This window comes from Marmota flaviventris, chromosome 3, assembly GCF_047511675.1.
Source record: "Marmota flaviventris isolate mMarFla1 chromosome 3, mMarFla1.hap1, whole genome shotgun sequence".
Taxonomy (NCBI): Eukaryota; Metazoa; Chordata; class Mammalia; order Rodentia; family Sciuridae; genus Marmota; species Marmota flaviventris.
In genome coordinates this window covers 46,754,736-46,768,791 of record NC_092500.1, presented here as the reverse complement: position 1 = coordinate 46,768,791, position 14,056 = coordinate 46,754,736, and the positions used below count along the sequence as shown (strand labels likewise).

The 14,056-nt window shown below is 37.6% G+C and overlaps 1 protein-coding gene across 2 annotated transcripts in view; it reads right to left on the bottom strand.

The window, feature by feature from the left end:
• Ptprr (protein tyrosine phosphatase receptor type R) overlaps positions 1–12,151 on the bottom strand; it is a 262,896-nt gene extending 250,745 nt beyond the window's left edge. For both annotated transcript variants that reach the window (XM_027928323.2, XM_071609161.1), the window contains exon 1: positions 12,094–12,151. In XM_027928323.2, coding sequence (XP_027784124.2) covers positions 12,094–12,151 — 58 coding nt within the window. The remainder of the gene's footprint in view (positions 1–12,093) is intronic.
• Between the last annotated feature and the right edge of the window lie 1,905 nt (positions 12,152–14,056).

Below are 14,056 nucleotides of genomic sequence, written 5' to 3'. Positions count from 1 at the left end.
CAATGCCTATACATTAGGACGGAGTGAGGAAGGGAGTTCACAGTGACCTCTTGAGGTCCCACTCCTGCTGTCTTTTTTTTGTGAGATTGGAGGGGCACTTGGTAGACTTTTCAGGCCAACACTTCTTTTCTACCCTGCCCTGGTTTCTTCATCCACTATTTAAAATTAATGACACTAGACTAAGGCACTGCTATCTAATGATTCTTTTGAAAACTGGAAGTTTAATGGGGAATGGGCAAATAATTAATAGCTATTTTTATGTGGAGTTGATCAGTGTAGTTGAGAAGAGATCTCTCCCACAATGGGAAGCAGAAGTTATATGCTTAATAGGGAATGAAGAGGAAAGAGTTGGATTCAGAGGCAGAATCTGAGAACACAGCTATGGAGGGAAAACTTTAAGACATTATGAGCAGGAAGGAATATTGCCAGCATTGAGAGCTGATGCTGTAGGGTGAGGGATGGGGGACCAGAGTACCTTTGTTTCAGGCACAGGGTAGACCTGAGCATTGGCTATATACCCACTAGCGATTCACAGCAGACTCAGGAATGTCAGATTCCCAGGTTTCATGTACGGGAACTCTCTGACTTCATGAAGTGCAAATCCTTCCCTGTCATATATATACCCAAGATACATGGACAATATCTTTAGACTGTAATATGCCGACCAGGATAGCACACAGTTATCAAGGCATACGTAGGCATGGAGGATCACTTTCCAGATCCTCAGCTTTCTCATACATTTTTCTCTAGAATGAATCTGCTTAATGATGAACCTATAATGTTGGTTCTTCTCCTTAAGTAAAGTGTCACTTTATGAAATAAAGGAATACCTCTCACTCAATCTGAACTGTCTCTTCCTGTCAGGGCATAAGAACCCCTCAAAGCCCCCAATCAAAGGGACAAAGCAAAGTGGGAAGGTAAGCAAAGTCTCTTTCAATCAGGCTCCCTCCATGCAAATCTGTGGTAGGATTTCCATTTTTAGAAATACGCATTTCTCTAAGAGTGAAGCTCAGCATCAGAAGTGGGGTGTACCCCGTTCTGTTGGATGTTGAAACTTCAGATGGTCTGTGGAATGGGTGGCAGGAGTGATGCTGCTGCTTGTCCTCATATCCTGTCATAGCACTGGGACTGACAGATACTTTGCCAGAAGTGCCATCCCCATTGCAGTGCTTCTGGTGGAGAAAGGATGGTTTTCTTTGCCATACTTCAGGTGTTTTTTATCCAATGGTTTTCTTTTTTGTTTTGTTTTTAGATATACACGACAGTAGGGTGAATTTTGACATATTATACATACATGGAGTGCAACCAATTCCAATTAGGAGTCTATTTTTTCTCTGTTTCCTTCATTCCCCCTTGTCTAATGCAAATGAACTTCTATTCTACACTTCCCTACCCTCCCTTTTTGTGGGTTAGCATGAACATATCAGAGAGAACATTTGGCCTTTTTTGGGACTGGCTTATTTCACTTAGCATGATATTCTCCAGTTCCATTCATTTACGAGCAAATGCCATAATTTCATTCTTCTTTATGACTGAGTTATATTCCATTGTGTGTATATATACATATAGCACTTTTTTAAAATTTGTGCAAGAGTTGTGCAACCACTCCTATAATCAATTTTAGAGCATTTTCATTTTCATCTCTCAAAAAAGAAATTTCATAACCACTAGCAGTCAGTCTCCATTTCCTCTCCCCCACTCCCTACAACCAAGCCCCAGGCAATAATTTATATACTTTATGTCTCTGTATACTTGTCCATTCTGGACTTTAAAAAAAACCCTTCTATATACTGTAATTATATATCCTTTCACCAGCATCTCCTCCCTTCCCCTTCCCTGTGATTCCCCCAGCCTCTAGTAACCACCAGTCTACTATCTGCTTCTGTGAGATCTTTTTTTTTTTTTTTTTGATTACACATATAAATGAGATCAAGCAGTTTGTACACTTAAGTTTTGAAAGGAGCATTTAGTCCCTTCAACACAAGCTTGTTAATTATGAGCATTTTAAAATTTATAAGACAAAACTTCTATTAATATTTTTTTACATGGAAGCAAACCAATTTGATTTTCATGGGAGGAATCTTCACAAAAGAAGGCTTTAGAATGATTTTTAAAATAGCCCAATATTCAAGTGTACTTTTGTGTATGTGGTTCTTTGCACCTTCTCATTTTTTTCTTTCCTTTTATTTCTCATTATTTTCTTTTTCACATTTGAGAGCTGAAATATGGGACCAATGGAAGTTTTCACATGCATTAGCAAGAGAAGTCTTATAACTACCAGTTATTGAATATATTCAGTGTTCCAGGATTCATGCTGTGGGACCTTACGCATTAGCTTTTTTAAATCCTCATACCACCTGGTGAGGTAGTTACTATAGTGTTAAAACTATTTTACAGAGAAAAAAAAAAAAGGAGGCACAAAGAATTTAAATAGAAAATGGCAGATGATAGAATTCAAACCCAGGTAGTCAGATTTTAGAGCCTAAGTGTTTTTTTATTGTGCTACATGTGTTAAGGTCTATTTTTGCAGTTTTGGAAGCATGATCATGTCATTTCAAAACATACTTTCTATCCTAAAGGGTGAGATGATTCCTTATAAGAAAATCTGGGATATCATAGGGATTTAGGAAATATTCCTTTGTTTTCCCCTTCCTTTCTTATAAAGAAATGTATTTGTCTCTTTCCTATGAAATCTAATGTTTACCTTGAGGGGAGATCCTGTTCTTACATTTATATATATATATATATATATATATATATATATATATATATATATATTCAATATATGCTCAAATTTAGAAGTTGTGAACAGCATTATAAAAATTTATAATTAAAGCACTCTTAATCTTAGGCATTTCCAATCAGAGGAAAGACAACTCTCAAAAGTAACTAGAGGACATCTGATGAGAAACCCTGATGCTTTGAAAATAAAGAGGTACCCAAGGATTTCAAGAGCCATGCCTAAGGAGACCAGGCTCATGACCAACCATGAGTAGCACGGTAGTGTGCTTTTTAACTATCATGGAATGTACAGAGGCACTGAAATCGTTGCCTGTGTCCTTGGACTTGTATAGAGAAGTAAAAGACTACAGTAATGTTTCCACAATTGAATTCTGAGTTTTCTGGTGGACTTCAGGTCTCCAAGTGAGCCAGACTGGATCTGTAGATAATCCAGACACATGAGATAAAATCAGCAGAGAGAAGAGATCTGGAAGATCAGGTGTGGCTAAGTAGCCTAGGTGCTAGGTAAGCATTTGAGTCTGTCTTTGGCCATCCCATATATGTGTTCTTCCCATCTCTAATCTTTCCTACTATTCCTTTACAATCAAACAGACATTCCAGTGTCTGTAGAAACATTGGCAGCCTTCCACTTAGACCTGGAGCCCAGTGGTCTAGAAATTCCATGGGCTATGAATGATAAACAGGAGAGTGTCTGTTGGTCAGTAGAGAAAAAAGATTGCCAGAGCATCAGACAACAGAGGGGAGGCCCGTACAGCTATTAGCAAAAGCCCTGGCCACCTGCCTGAACTTCTCACCCTTTGTGGATCCCCCTAGAGGGACCAGTTAGGGAGATGGTGTCTAGCACAAATATGGGCTTACATAATAAATAAGGAAATTCAGTAGGAACTAGATATTTCTGATTTGTGGTATTAATATACCACAAATATGTACATGCTACATATTGCAGTTCATCATCAGGAAACCCCAAGAGAAATGTGTAATCAGAATTCATTTAAATAGGGGCTTGCTGAAAACAAAATGTTGGGCCCATGGTTAGATGGAACTTTAGGTAAGGCATTGAGAGAAATATCTGGGGGATAGGTAGATGTTTTAGAGCTTCACAAGCCACCACAAACCTGCACATGCAGCCAGGCGCAGGCCTACAGCAGATGAAAACTATGCAGATAAGGCCCAATTAAGAACAGCTGGAATCCAGTATCTATCATATGTGCAGCTCAAACACAAAAAGAATGAGAAAGTACTCCAAGATACCAGTTAACCATTTATCCTCCAACATCTCCTCCACATTATCTAACATTTATGTGGTATTTATTAGGACAGGGAAAGTTTACATTCATTATCCCATTTACCTCTTAACTACTAAAGTATTCAGCTGAAGGTTATCTAAAAAAATGGTATTTGCCACTTAATTCAATGCTCTTTTTACTTCTCTGTTTAAACTATTTCATTTTCTTCCAGGGACAACTGGATAAAAAGGAAGGAAGGACTTATTTTGAATCAAGAAGGCAAAATAAGTTGCTAAAAATTGAAAACCATGCCTTTATATTATTGGATCAGTGATCTTTCAATCTGACTCAACACAATATTAGATTTGGCATTCTCCATACTGAGCATCTTTCCCAAGTAGGTAAAAGTCACCTACCTGGTGGTGAGAGCTGATTCTGCACGTAAGCATATTAATTAATTTTCTCTATAGTCTTCATCAAGAATTGGATCATTACTATGGTGAAATAGCCATAAAGTCTTGTTGTTTAGGTCAGTGAATCATTATGAGTGGCTTTTACTCTGTGCTCATTAAATACTCTGTCCCAAAGAACCAGTAGTTTTGGGCTGCTTAGGCCATTCTTCTAATTTAAATCAGAAAATGCTTTAAATCTGAACTAGGAGAGAAAAATCATGTTCCCACTGAACTTGGTATTTGCTTCAGTGCAACTAAACATATTGATCTAAGCTGTTGCTTAATGCAAACAATTAGTTTTGCTTTGTTGTTGGTTCATGCAGCTGCATTTTAAATGGATATCATCATCTTAATACATTGAAATCAAATGAGATTTGTTATGAAGAAAAATCTAGTTAGTTATTATGAGTAAAAATGTTTACAATATAAATCTGCTAATTGTCTTTTTTTTTTGCAAAAATCATTGCAATTATAGACACTTATAGTCACATTATATAGTATATAAGCATTAGGAAATTTGATCTTAAAATAATAATTTACCACTAAATCTTTCTTTTTTACAACTATTAAAATCCTTTATGTTGGGAAACATAAATGGCACTCTAAGTGTATCAGTGTTTCTGAGTGCTTTGAAGATCTTTCAAAATCTCCTTCTAAAGGGAAAACTGGCTTTCTCTGTCTTTTGAATTTGACTTCAAAAATCAGCTTTTTAAAGATTTAATAATAAACTTACCATGAAATATAACAGCAATGTTATAGTTAATATGATGACAATGGATGAGTTTTTGATCTGTGATCTCATTTTCTCGGAAGAAATGGCATCTTATAATTCATAAAGCAATCTCTACTCTTCAGGTATAATTATATTCCCCACAAGAAAAATATGGGGGATCCAGAAACTTTATGGTTCTAGAAATACAGTTTACAGATAAAATGAGAGAAAGAGAAAGTGTACAATCATCCAAATACTCAGACACTTTTTGTGATCATTTGAGTTTTGTTTGAGGGAGCAAAAGACAGTTGGATTATTTTGGGTCTTGATTTATTGAAGCCAGTGGCTCACTCCTTCCTGATTTTGAAGATGAAATGGCTCATACACATCAAGATAGATGATAATCAATCAGTAATCAGGATTAGTCCTAGTTTATTGCTTAATGTGCAACTTTTATGCTATGTTGCTTATTAATGCCTTGATCTCTTTAAAACAAACAAACAAACAATTAACCAAATTCCCATTGTAAAATGGTTCTAGAAAGTCATAGAAGAACATCTATTCATCTAGGATGAGTTCAACACACAATTACACCACAAATAGCACCATGCTTATGGAACACAATCTTATAATGTATGTTCAAATGAAAGCTTTCCTGTCCCATTTCCATTGCTTTGTAATGAATAAATGTAAATTGGATTGAGGGTACAGTAGTAAAGTCAATGTTTCTCTTTATACTCACGGAGATGAGATGTAATCCATAATTTAATTTATTCATAGTTTATTTTTCCAAATATATCATGAATGTATTTATTTATTCATGAACAGTTATTGATGGCAAACTAGCTAACAAGGACAGTACTAATGAATAGGAGTACAGACATAAAGTTACAATTCTGTTATTGTTCTCAAAAAAAACAAAACCATAAATGTACAGGTTAAGTACATTGATAGTAGATTATATCTGGCTTAAAAGAAAACTATTGGAAAGTTTCTTAAATGAGATGGGTAGCTTAGAAGGATTCTCAAAGTAGGGAAGGTCTGATTAAGATTTGAAGCTGGTCTAAGAGTTATATAGCAAAAGAAGCAGAGTGTGGTATTTAAGATAAATGAAACAGTACTAAAAAGGATACGAGACATAGCAAATAAAAATTATTTAGTATTAGGGCGGGGATTGTAGCTCATGATAAAGTGCTTGCCTAGCACGTGTGAGACACTAGGTTCAATCCTCAGTACCATGTACAAATAAATAAGTGAAATACAGGTATTGTATCCATCTGTAACTAAAAAATTTTTTTTAAATTGGTATTAAACAATGGTAGTGTGTAATGGAGGACATGAGGAGAGGAATAAGAATGGAATTAGAAAGGCCTGATTAGGAAAGACTTTGTCACACTAATGTGTTTGGAATTTGTTTTAAGGAAAAGAAAAAGGGTATAGCTGTATTAAAAAATTTATGAAGAGAGAATATGATTGGCTATATTTTTAGAGTTTTACCTCAGGAATTATTATGAAAGATGGGTTTGACAGGAGGTTATTATAAGATACTATAGGAGAAATAAGTACCTGTCCTAAGGCAGCGACATGGATGTAGAGAGTGGAGAAGGCTTGATGAGAAATAAGACCTTGGTGACCTTTTGGATGAAAGTAACAGTGGAAGGGTTTAGGGTGAGTTATTAGTTTCAGGCTTCGGTGATTATGAGGGTATTCTGGTGTTATTCACAACAACAGGGAAGATAAAATTAAGAGCATCTGTGGTGTAAATGTTCTGAGTATGAACAGTTGGATATAAGATTCTTTTGGAATATCCAGTGATTCCTAGATAACTAAATATGTGACTGAAGTTCAGGAGAGAGATCTTAGAAGGAAGTATGGGTTTTGGAATCTTTGATATGTAGATCTGATTATAATTATCCAGGGAGATTATATATATAGGAAACAACAACAAAAGTAATCTCTAGAAAATGCCAACCTTTAAATAATATTCAGAGAAACGCCTAAAATTACAAACCGAGAAATAGATGAAGCGATAATAGGGAAGCAAAGAAGTAAGTAGTAGCTATCCAAAGGAATCAAGTGAATTTTCAAAATTTGTAAAGAGATCAAATTAGATAAATGCTGTAAATATTCATTACTGTTGAAATACTCGTTTTCAACATCAGGATGATAGAATAAGGACTGGACTTGATAGAGAGGTAGAAAAGAAACAAAGAGGAGAGGAGAAATATGGATAATGTACCCCATAATTCTTACCAGGTGCTAGGCAGGGGGTGATATCCAATATAACAAATAGACTCAAAGATACTAGAAAGATGTGATCTCTAATATACATTTTCCTATGCTTCTCAAGTGCCAAAGAAGCAGACAGGTTTGTCCCAGTGACTTTAACTTTCCGTTTGCAAATTAGCTGTATGAATCCTTTCACAGCACGTAGCTACTATGACAGATCCTATGACATCTGATGATCAGTTTGAAGTGCTCTGTCATTGAGTTGATCAGTAGTTTTGATCTCATGAAAGTCTGTCCTTGTTGTCCTTCAGTTAACAATGGTAGCAATCTACCAGAGATGTTATGTCCTCTGGGCAAGTGAGACTCCTATGGAGTACCATGAGTTTTGGACAAATGAATTCTATTCAAGTCCATTCTGGAAGTGGCTGAGTTGACTAAGAGCATTTTGCATGGTTGCCAAGAAGAAATTAAATGCAAAATGGAGAGACCAGAAATAGCACTGTATTGTCTATTTTTTTCAACATATTCATTTAGTCTTCAATAGGTTTATGCCGGGCACTGCCCCAAGTACTAGGCAAAGCAAGATCTCTAATAGATACAGCAAAAAGTAAAATAGACAAAAATTTGTGCCCTCAAACTTATATTTTCATGCAGAAAGAGAAAAACACAATAATAAAAACAGATAAGTAAAACATATTGTAAGGTAAGTGGCGAAAGACCTCTGGGAAAAAGTTAAGCAGGGAAGGAGAACCACAGTTCCTTTTGTGCATGTGTGTGGCAGGGGAGATGGAATATGAAATAGAAGAACAACTGAGGGCCCCACTAAAAAGAGAACATTTGAATAAAGACCTAAAATTGTTAAGGAAAAGCCATGAAGATAACTAAAGATTGTGTTTCAGTCAAAAAAAGAAAGAAAGAAAGTAAAACATATGAGATGGGTGAGTGCCTAGTACCTTCTAGGAATAGAAAACAAAAGGCCAATATGGTTGGAGAGAAATAAACCAGGAAAGTCATGTGAGATGACTATCCAAAAGGCAATGGCCATATAGAATCTAGCATATCTTTGGCCATTGTAAGTACTGTTGGAAGTGACTTTTGTACAGAAAAACTGATTATGGAGTTCTAAGAGACATCTTAAGATGAACTCTATTTTAAAGTCCATTCTGGAATTGGCTAAGTAGACTAGGAGTGTTTTGCAGAGACTAGTTGAACTGAATCCAACTAGCTACATTCCAATCTTTCTTTTGAGTGTGGTGCTTCAGTTCCTGGATTCTCTTAGCCCCACCATAGAATCTCTCCTTCCCGAGGCTACAGAAAGTCACTGAACATTTCTCTTAGATGAAGAGACAGCTCCAAGAGACACACTCAGGTCGACTTTGTTCCATTCAGATAAGACGACAGTAACGGAATTGGGAAATGTGAAATAATCTTTCCCATGCTTAAGGAAAAAGTAATGGTTAAAATCAATTTCTTGATTTTTCTTACCAAAACATTCATTAAGAAAAAGTAAGTTTTCACAAGAGAAATTTTAAGATATCCCAAGAAATTCACTCCTTTGCAACTAAAACACTACCCTATCAGTCATATTCTCTCCTCAAAAAAAAAAATAAATAAATAAATAAATAAATAAGAGAAGAAACACTGAAGAACATAAGCTATCTGTGGATTTTCATTGAAATTATTTCTCTACCATCCCTGTTATTGAGGTAACTTAGTTGCCTTCTTGCATATTCCTGATGTGGTCTTTTTAACTGGAGTTTATATATCACAGTGGTTCTCAGAAGCAGTAAAGGATAAGGAAAGTCAAGTAAAAAGGATGTGACCCCTATCAACTCAATGGTGGCATCACCTATTAGAATTAGTGCATTATTTTATACAGTATACACTGGGTTTTCTTTCTGACTATGCAGTCAACTGGTACTTTACTATTCTGGATCTTAGCTTTCTTACCTGTAAAACAAGTAAATGGACATTAACCATAACTTGCTTGTTAAGGAGATCCATGAAAATACAGAGGCCAGATTCTCTAGGGAGCTCCACTCTCAGCAATTCTTTAAGGTTATCTTCACAGCAATGTCAATTACACAACATTGTAACCCAGTCCTTTATATTCCCATAGATATTGCAACCAGATCACAGTACTTCTTCCTACTGAGTCAGCATCAAGATCAGAATTCTTTTACTTCCTCCTTCACAGTGTCACACCTACTGTAACTAAATAATTAGAACTCAAGTTAAAAAGAATTTGTTGCCTTATCATTTGGGGCATGGCTCTATCAGAGGAAATAGTCCCTAATAGAGCTTAAAAAGAACACTTACATCCTGCCAGCCATTTCCCGCCCCCCCCCCCCATTCCTAAAGCATTCTAAAATGTCATCAGTTCTGCCAGAGTAAAATAATTGCTAGTAACCTGGGCATAACCAGAATGAATCAATTAGATTTTTAGTCAAAAGGCCTGAATGTATGGAATTCATTTCCATTCTTTATGAAGTTCACCCCATCCTGAGATAACAGCCTCTGTCAAGGAAATAGACATTCAACAAGTAGAAAGTCAGTGACTCTTTAATCTTTGTAGTCTTACCCACTAATTTTCTTATTACCTAAATCTACGGGGGGTTAGATCAACAAATCTGTGGGTTTTTTTTTTTTTTTTTTTTTGAGTTCTGATGAAACGTCCTGACAATAATATTAGATAACTGTGATGAATTTTAATCTGATGACAGCTTGTGACCCACAAATTACTGTTTAAAATTAAAATGCATCCAAAATGAAACTGGCAAGTAACTGCAATATTAAACTTGCAATCTGCTGTGCTAAAACACCTACCTAAAGCACAATAATAAATATGAATACAATTAATTTCTATACAGCATATTGAAACTGATATCTTTAAAAAAACAGCCCTTAATTACATTGCCTTATTAAATTCAAATTGGTCAAATAATCTTATTCTTTTAATCTTTCTTTTTCCAAATTAAGAAATCAAAATAGAGATTGGTTGACTTGGCTTTGGTAAAACACCCTTTGGCAGGGCTCCAAGTATAATCTAGGGCTACAGATTTCTAGGTTTCTCTTTTGATGAACAAAAGTTCTCTATTTTCTCACTCCAAATATTCATGTACAATAAATTGGAAATGTTTTCTACATGCGTAATCTTGTTTCTTAACTTATAAGCTATAATTACTTCAGGTATATTAAATGTAATTTTTAAAATTTGTTTATATGTTAGTTTCAAAAATAACTGCACTGATATTTTTGATCAGCTAATTAATTACTAAACTTGATAAAAATTGAGACTCTTGTATTAGTGTTATTGTTAAGTAATTGTTTTCATCCCATATTTCAACATTAAAGAATATATATGATAATGATAGACTTCATTACAGTTGTTTGCAAATAATTTAATAATTAAGTCATAGTTTTTTCTGATTTTCAAAAGATAAAAAACTTCACAATATAACATTGCAATTATAACAATTAACATGCATACTTAATTATAGCTTTAATGCTCCTATACATTACTTGTTCAAAAGATTCACAATACATTAAAATAGCTAGAATAAAAAAGTACTGTATTTTGCTCCCATTACTGTATACATAGAAAAAAATCCACTATTTTTAAGAGCTATCAAAAAGATTATAGTTTCACAGCCATTATATTTGGAACACAGTATACACTCAGTAAATGTTAGCTGGAGAAAAGACTGAATATGTGTGATTGGATGTGAAACATACTCAGGGAAAATGACTAGTCTTTGGTTGCTACAGGACTATGGCATGGACAACTGCTGTCGCAGTAGGGTTCCTAAAATCTCTCTGCCATATTTTATTTTGGCTCATGTGTATGTGTAAAAAATCATAAAGAATTCAGTCCAACTAGTCTCTGCACTACACAGAGGTGGTATATATTCAGAAAACAAGGCATGCAGTGACATTGAATATAAAATTTCCATACTTCCTAAAGCTTGCTTCCATACTTGATATTGGTTATGATGTCTCATCTATTTATATTGGGGAGCAGTCTCGCTGTCACTATTGGCTAGACCTCATCAACCTGTCCCAGGGACAGTACCTTCCCTTGGGGTAGTCAGCTTTGAAACTGTGGTTGGGTTTTTATTGCCTGCCAGCGGACGCTGACCATGGTGCTGAAAGAGAAGAGAGGCTCCTATTTGAAACCTTTCCTTCCTCTTATTGGTTTAGAAAATTCGAGTGACAAGTGCAGGGGCCAAAGGAGCCTGGAGCAGCATCATTAATGTGAACCATGTATTTCGATCTTTGGGGCGGAGATGTGGTCCATCAGGTTACAGCCAGTGCATCCCTGTGAGCGCTTGCTAAACCAAGAGACCTTATGCATGTAGCCTCTGCAGTAGAAAAGGTTACATCCAGTAGGATGCCTGGTCTCCCTCCCGAAAAATTGGCAGTCAAGCGCATAGCCTAGAAGCAGAAGCAGGGAGTCTAGATGGAGAGAGGAAAGGGAAGCAAATCTGTATTCATATTTTAAAATGTTCACTATTATTCCTATAAGGTAAAGAGACATTATGAGCCGATTTTGGCTTGAGTTTTCAGCTTCAGTCTGCCAACAGGTGTATTTCCTCGCCCCTTGCCTGTCAGAAACTGTCCTGCTTTGCCTTTCTAAGGCTGTCTTTGCAAGGCAAGCTTTTCCTAGAGTCCTTAAGCATGTGCAGTTTCCATTTCATCCACAGCTCCAGCTCTACACCCGGAAACCCCTTACCTGCAGCGTGAAGATTAAGAAGCAGGCACAGCGCAGGGAAGCCAACTGCTCTCCGCATAGTGTTTGCATTGAGAGGTGGAGGAGAAACTCCGCCACGACCCCACTACGGGCAAAGTGCTATTATAAAGAGCCACCGCCAAGGGTCCTATGGTCTCCAGGATTTCTTCTCAGGGTCCTGGTCTGAGGTTTGCAGAGCGGTCTGTGGCGCCGGCAGAAACAAGCACCAGCTTCACCTCCCAAAGAGATGGGGAGAGGAAGAAGAGTAGGAGGTGGCAGCTGAGGGGGACCAGAGCGGGCCGGGGGCGAGTCGCTCAGAGGCGCCGAACGTTTGGCCTGCTGGAAGCCCCGCAGCCGCGGCGGTGACAGTCGTGTGGACTCCCGCGCCAGCCCAGAGGAGGCAGCGCAGCAGCCAGTGCAGAGCTAGCAGCAGCCCAGACGCGCCGCGGCTACTGAGCATGCCCAGCGCCGGCCCTCACGCGCCACGGGAGTTTCAAATTGAAATTCCACGCCTCCGGGTTTAGTGATGGCTGCGAAGGGGACAGTCCCCACCGCGGGGGGCCTCTTGAGGCAATAATTAGGGACCCAGATTCCGTCCACTCCTGGAGTTGGGGTGAGATAGAGAGGGACTAGATGGGGGCATGGCCAGAGAACCAGAGGAGGGAGCCAAAGGAAGTGTCAAGCGTGCGACCCGCCCTACCCTATTCCTCTCCCAAATCTGGGTTTACACGTGGACTGAGCTTATTAGTGAGAATATGTGTTTGCAGATTTACCAGCTTCCCAGGACTCAATTACAGGAATATAGGCAAGCCTAGCATTCTGGGCTGCTCAGGGAGGGGTTCCCACAGGCAGTTGGCTTGGTGTGAGCAGTAACTGTATTTGCTGGGGGTGCCCTTTTCTTACCGAATAGCTAGCTACCCTGTTCGTTTCTCTGTTCTCTGTTCCTTATCTCCAGTCCCATCCATATATATATATATATATATTTATCTTGCTGTATACTCAAGTCCAAAGTCTATAACCATAACGACAGAAAGAAGTGAGGCCATACTTTTAGCTAGTGGAATATATTGTTTTAATCGAAGCAAAAGAAGGCACCTTTTGAGGTTCTGGAAGTGTTTATTTTTAGTCTCCGTTTTACTTTTTGAGGTGAAAGCTAACAGAACTATTTCCCTTAACTGGGTTCCTCAGATTCAGTTCTGTGTCTTAGGCATAACATAGGTGTTTTTACCTCCTCAACCCCCAAAAGTCTTTTGGGTGTGGAGATCATTGTTAGTCTAGTATTAATTAGTCTAGCCAGGAAGTCTCTCAACCAGACTCCTTTGCTGAAACCATCCCTGGACCACTGATTCTTCTTCTGTGTCTTCACCATGCTGCTGCCTCTTCCCAGATCGCCTCCACATTTGCATCACCACCACCACACTGGAGCTTAGCAAGGCCTAACCTTGCTCTCACTTTTCCAGAAAGCCCTGGCGTAACTCCAGATTAGAGTGATCGTTCTATTTCACAGCACTTATTTAGCATTGTCATATGTTTTTCCTTCAGATAGTTCATTTATCTGCAGTATGCCTTGGTGTGTCTTACAACACAGCTGAAGGCTCTTGAAGAATGTCTGCATTTTGCATTAATATAAATTGAATGAGATTGTTCTAGTCAAATTACTAATTTACTTGGTTACTAATAATGCTCAAGGAATTGGGTTGCATACCTCATTTAGTGCTTTCTTCCTGCATCCTCTGAGAATTGGGAGAACTAATGGGAAACAGACTACCCACCAGAGCTTAAATTAGGCAGGGTCTCATAGGACCGGAGAGCTCAGGCAATATTGTTTATCTCGTTTATAATTTATTTTATCTCTAGCACTCAGAGACAAATCCAGAAATTGTACTCCCAACAGGTGGGAGAAAGGGATAATGAGATTTGTTTTTAAAACTTTGAAGGGTCTTCTCACCTGAAAATAGAGACATAT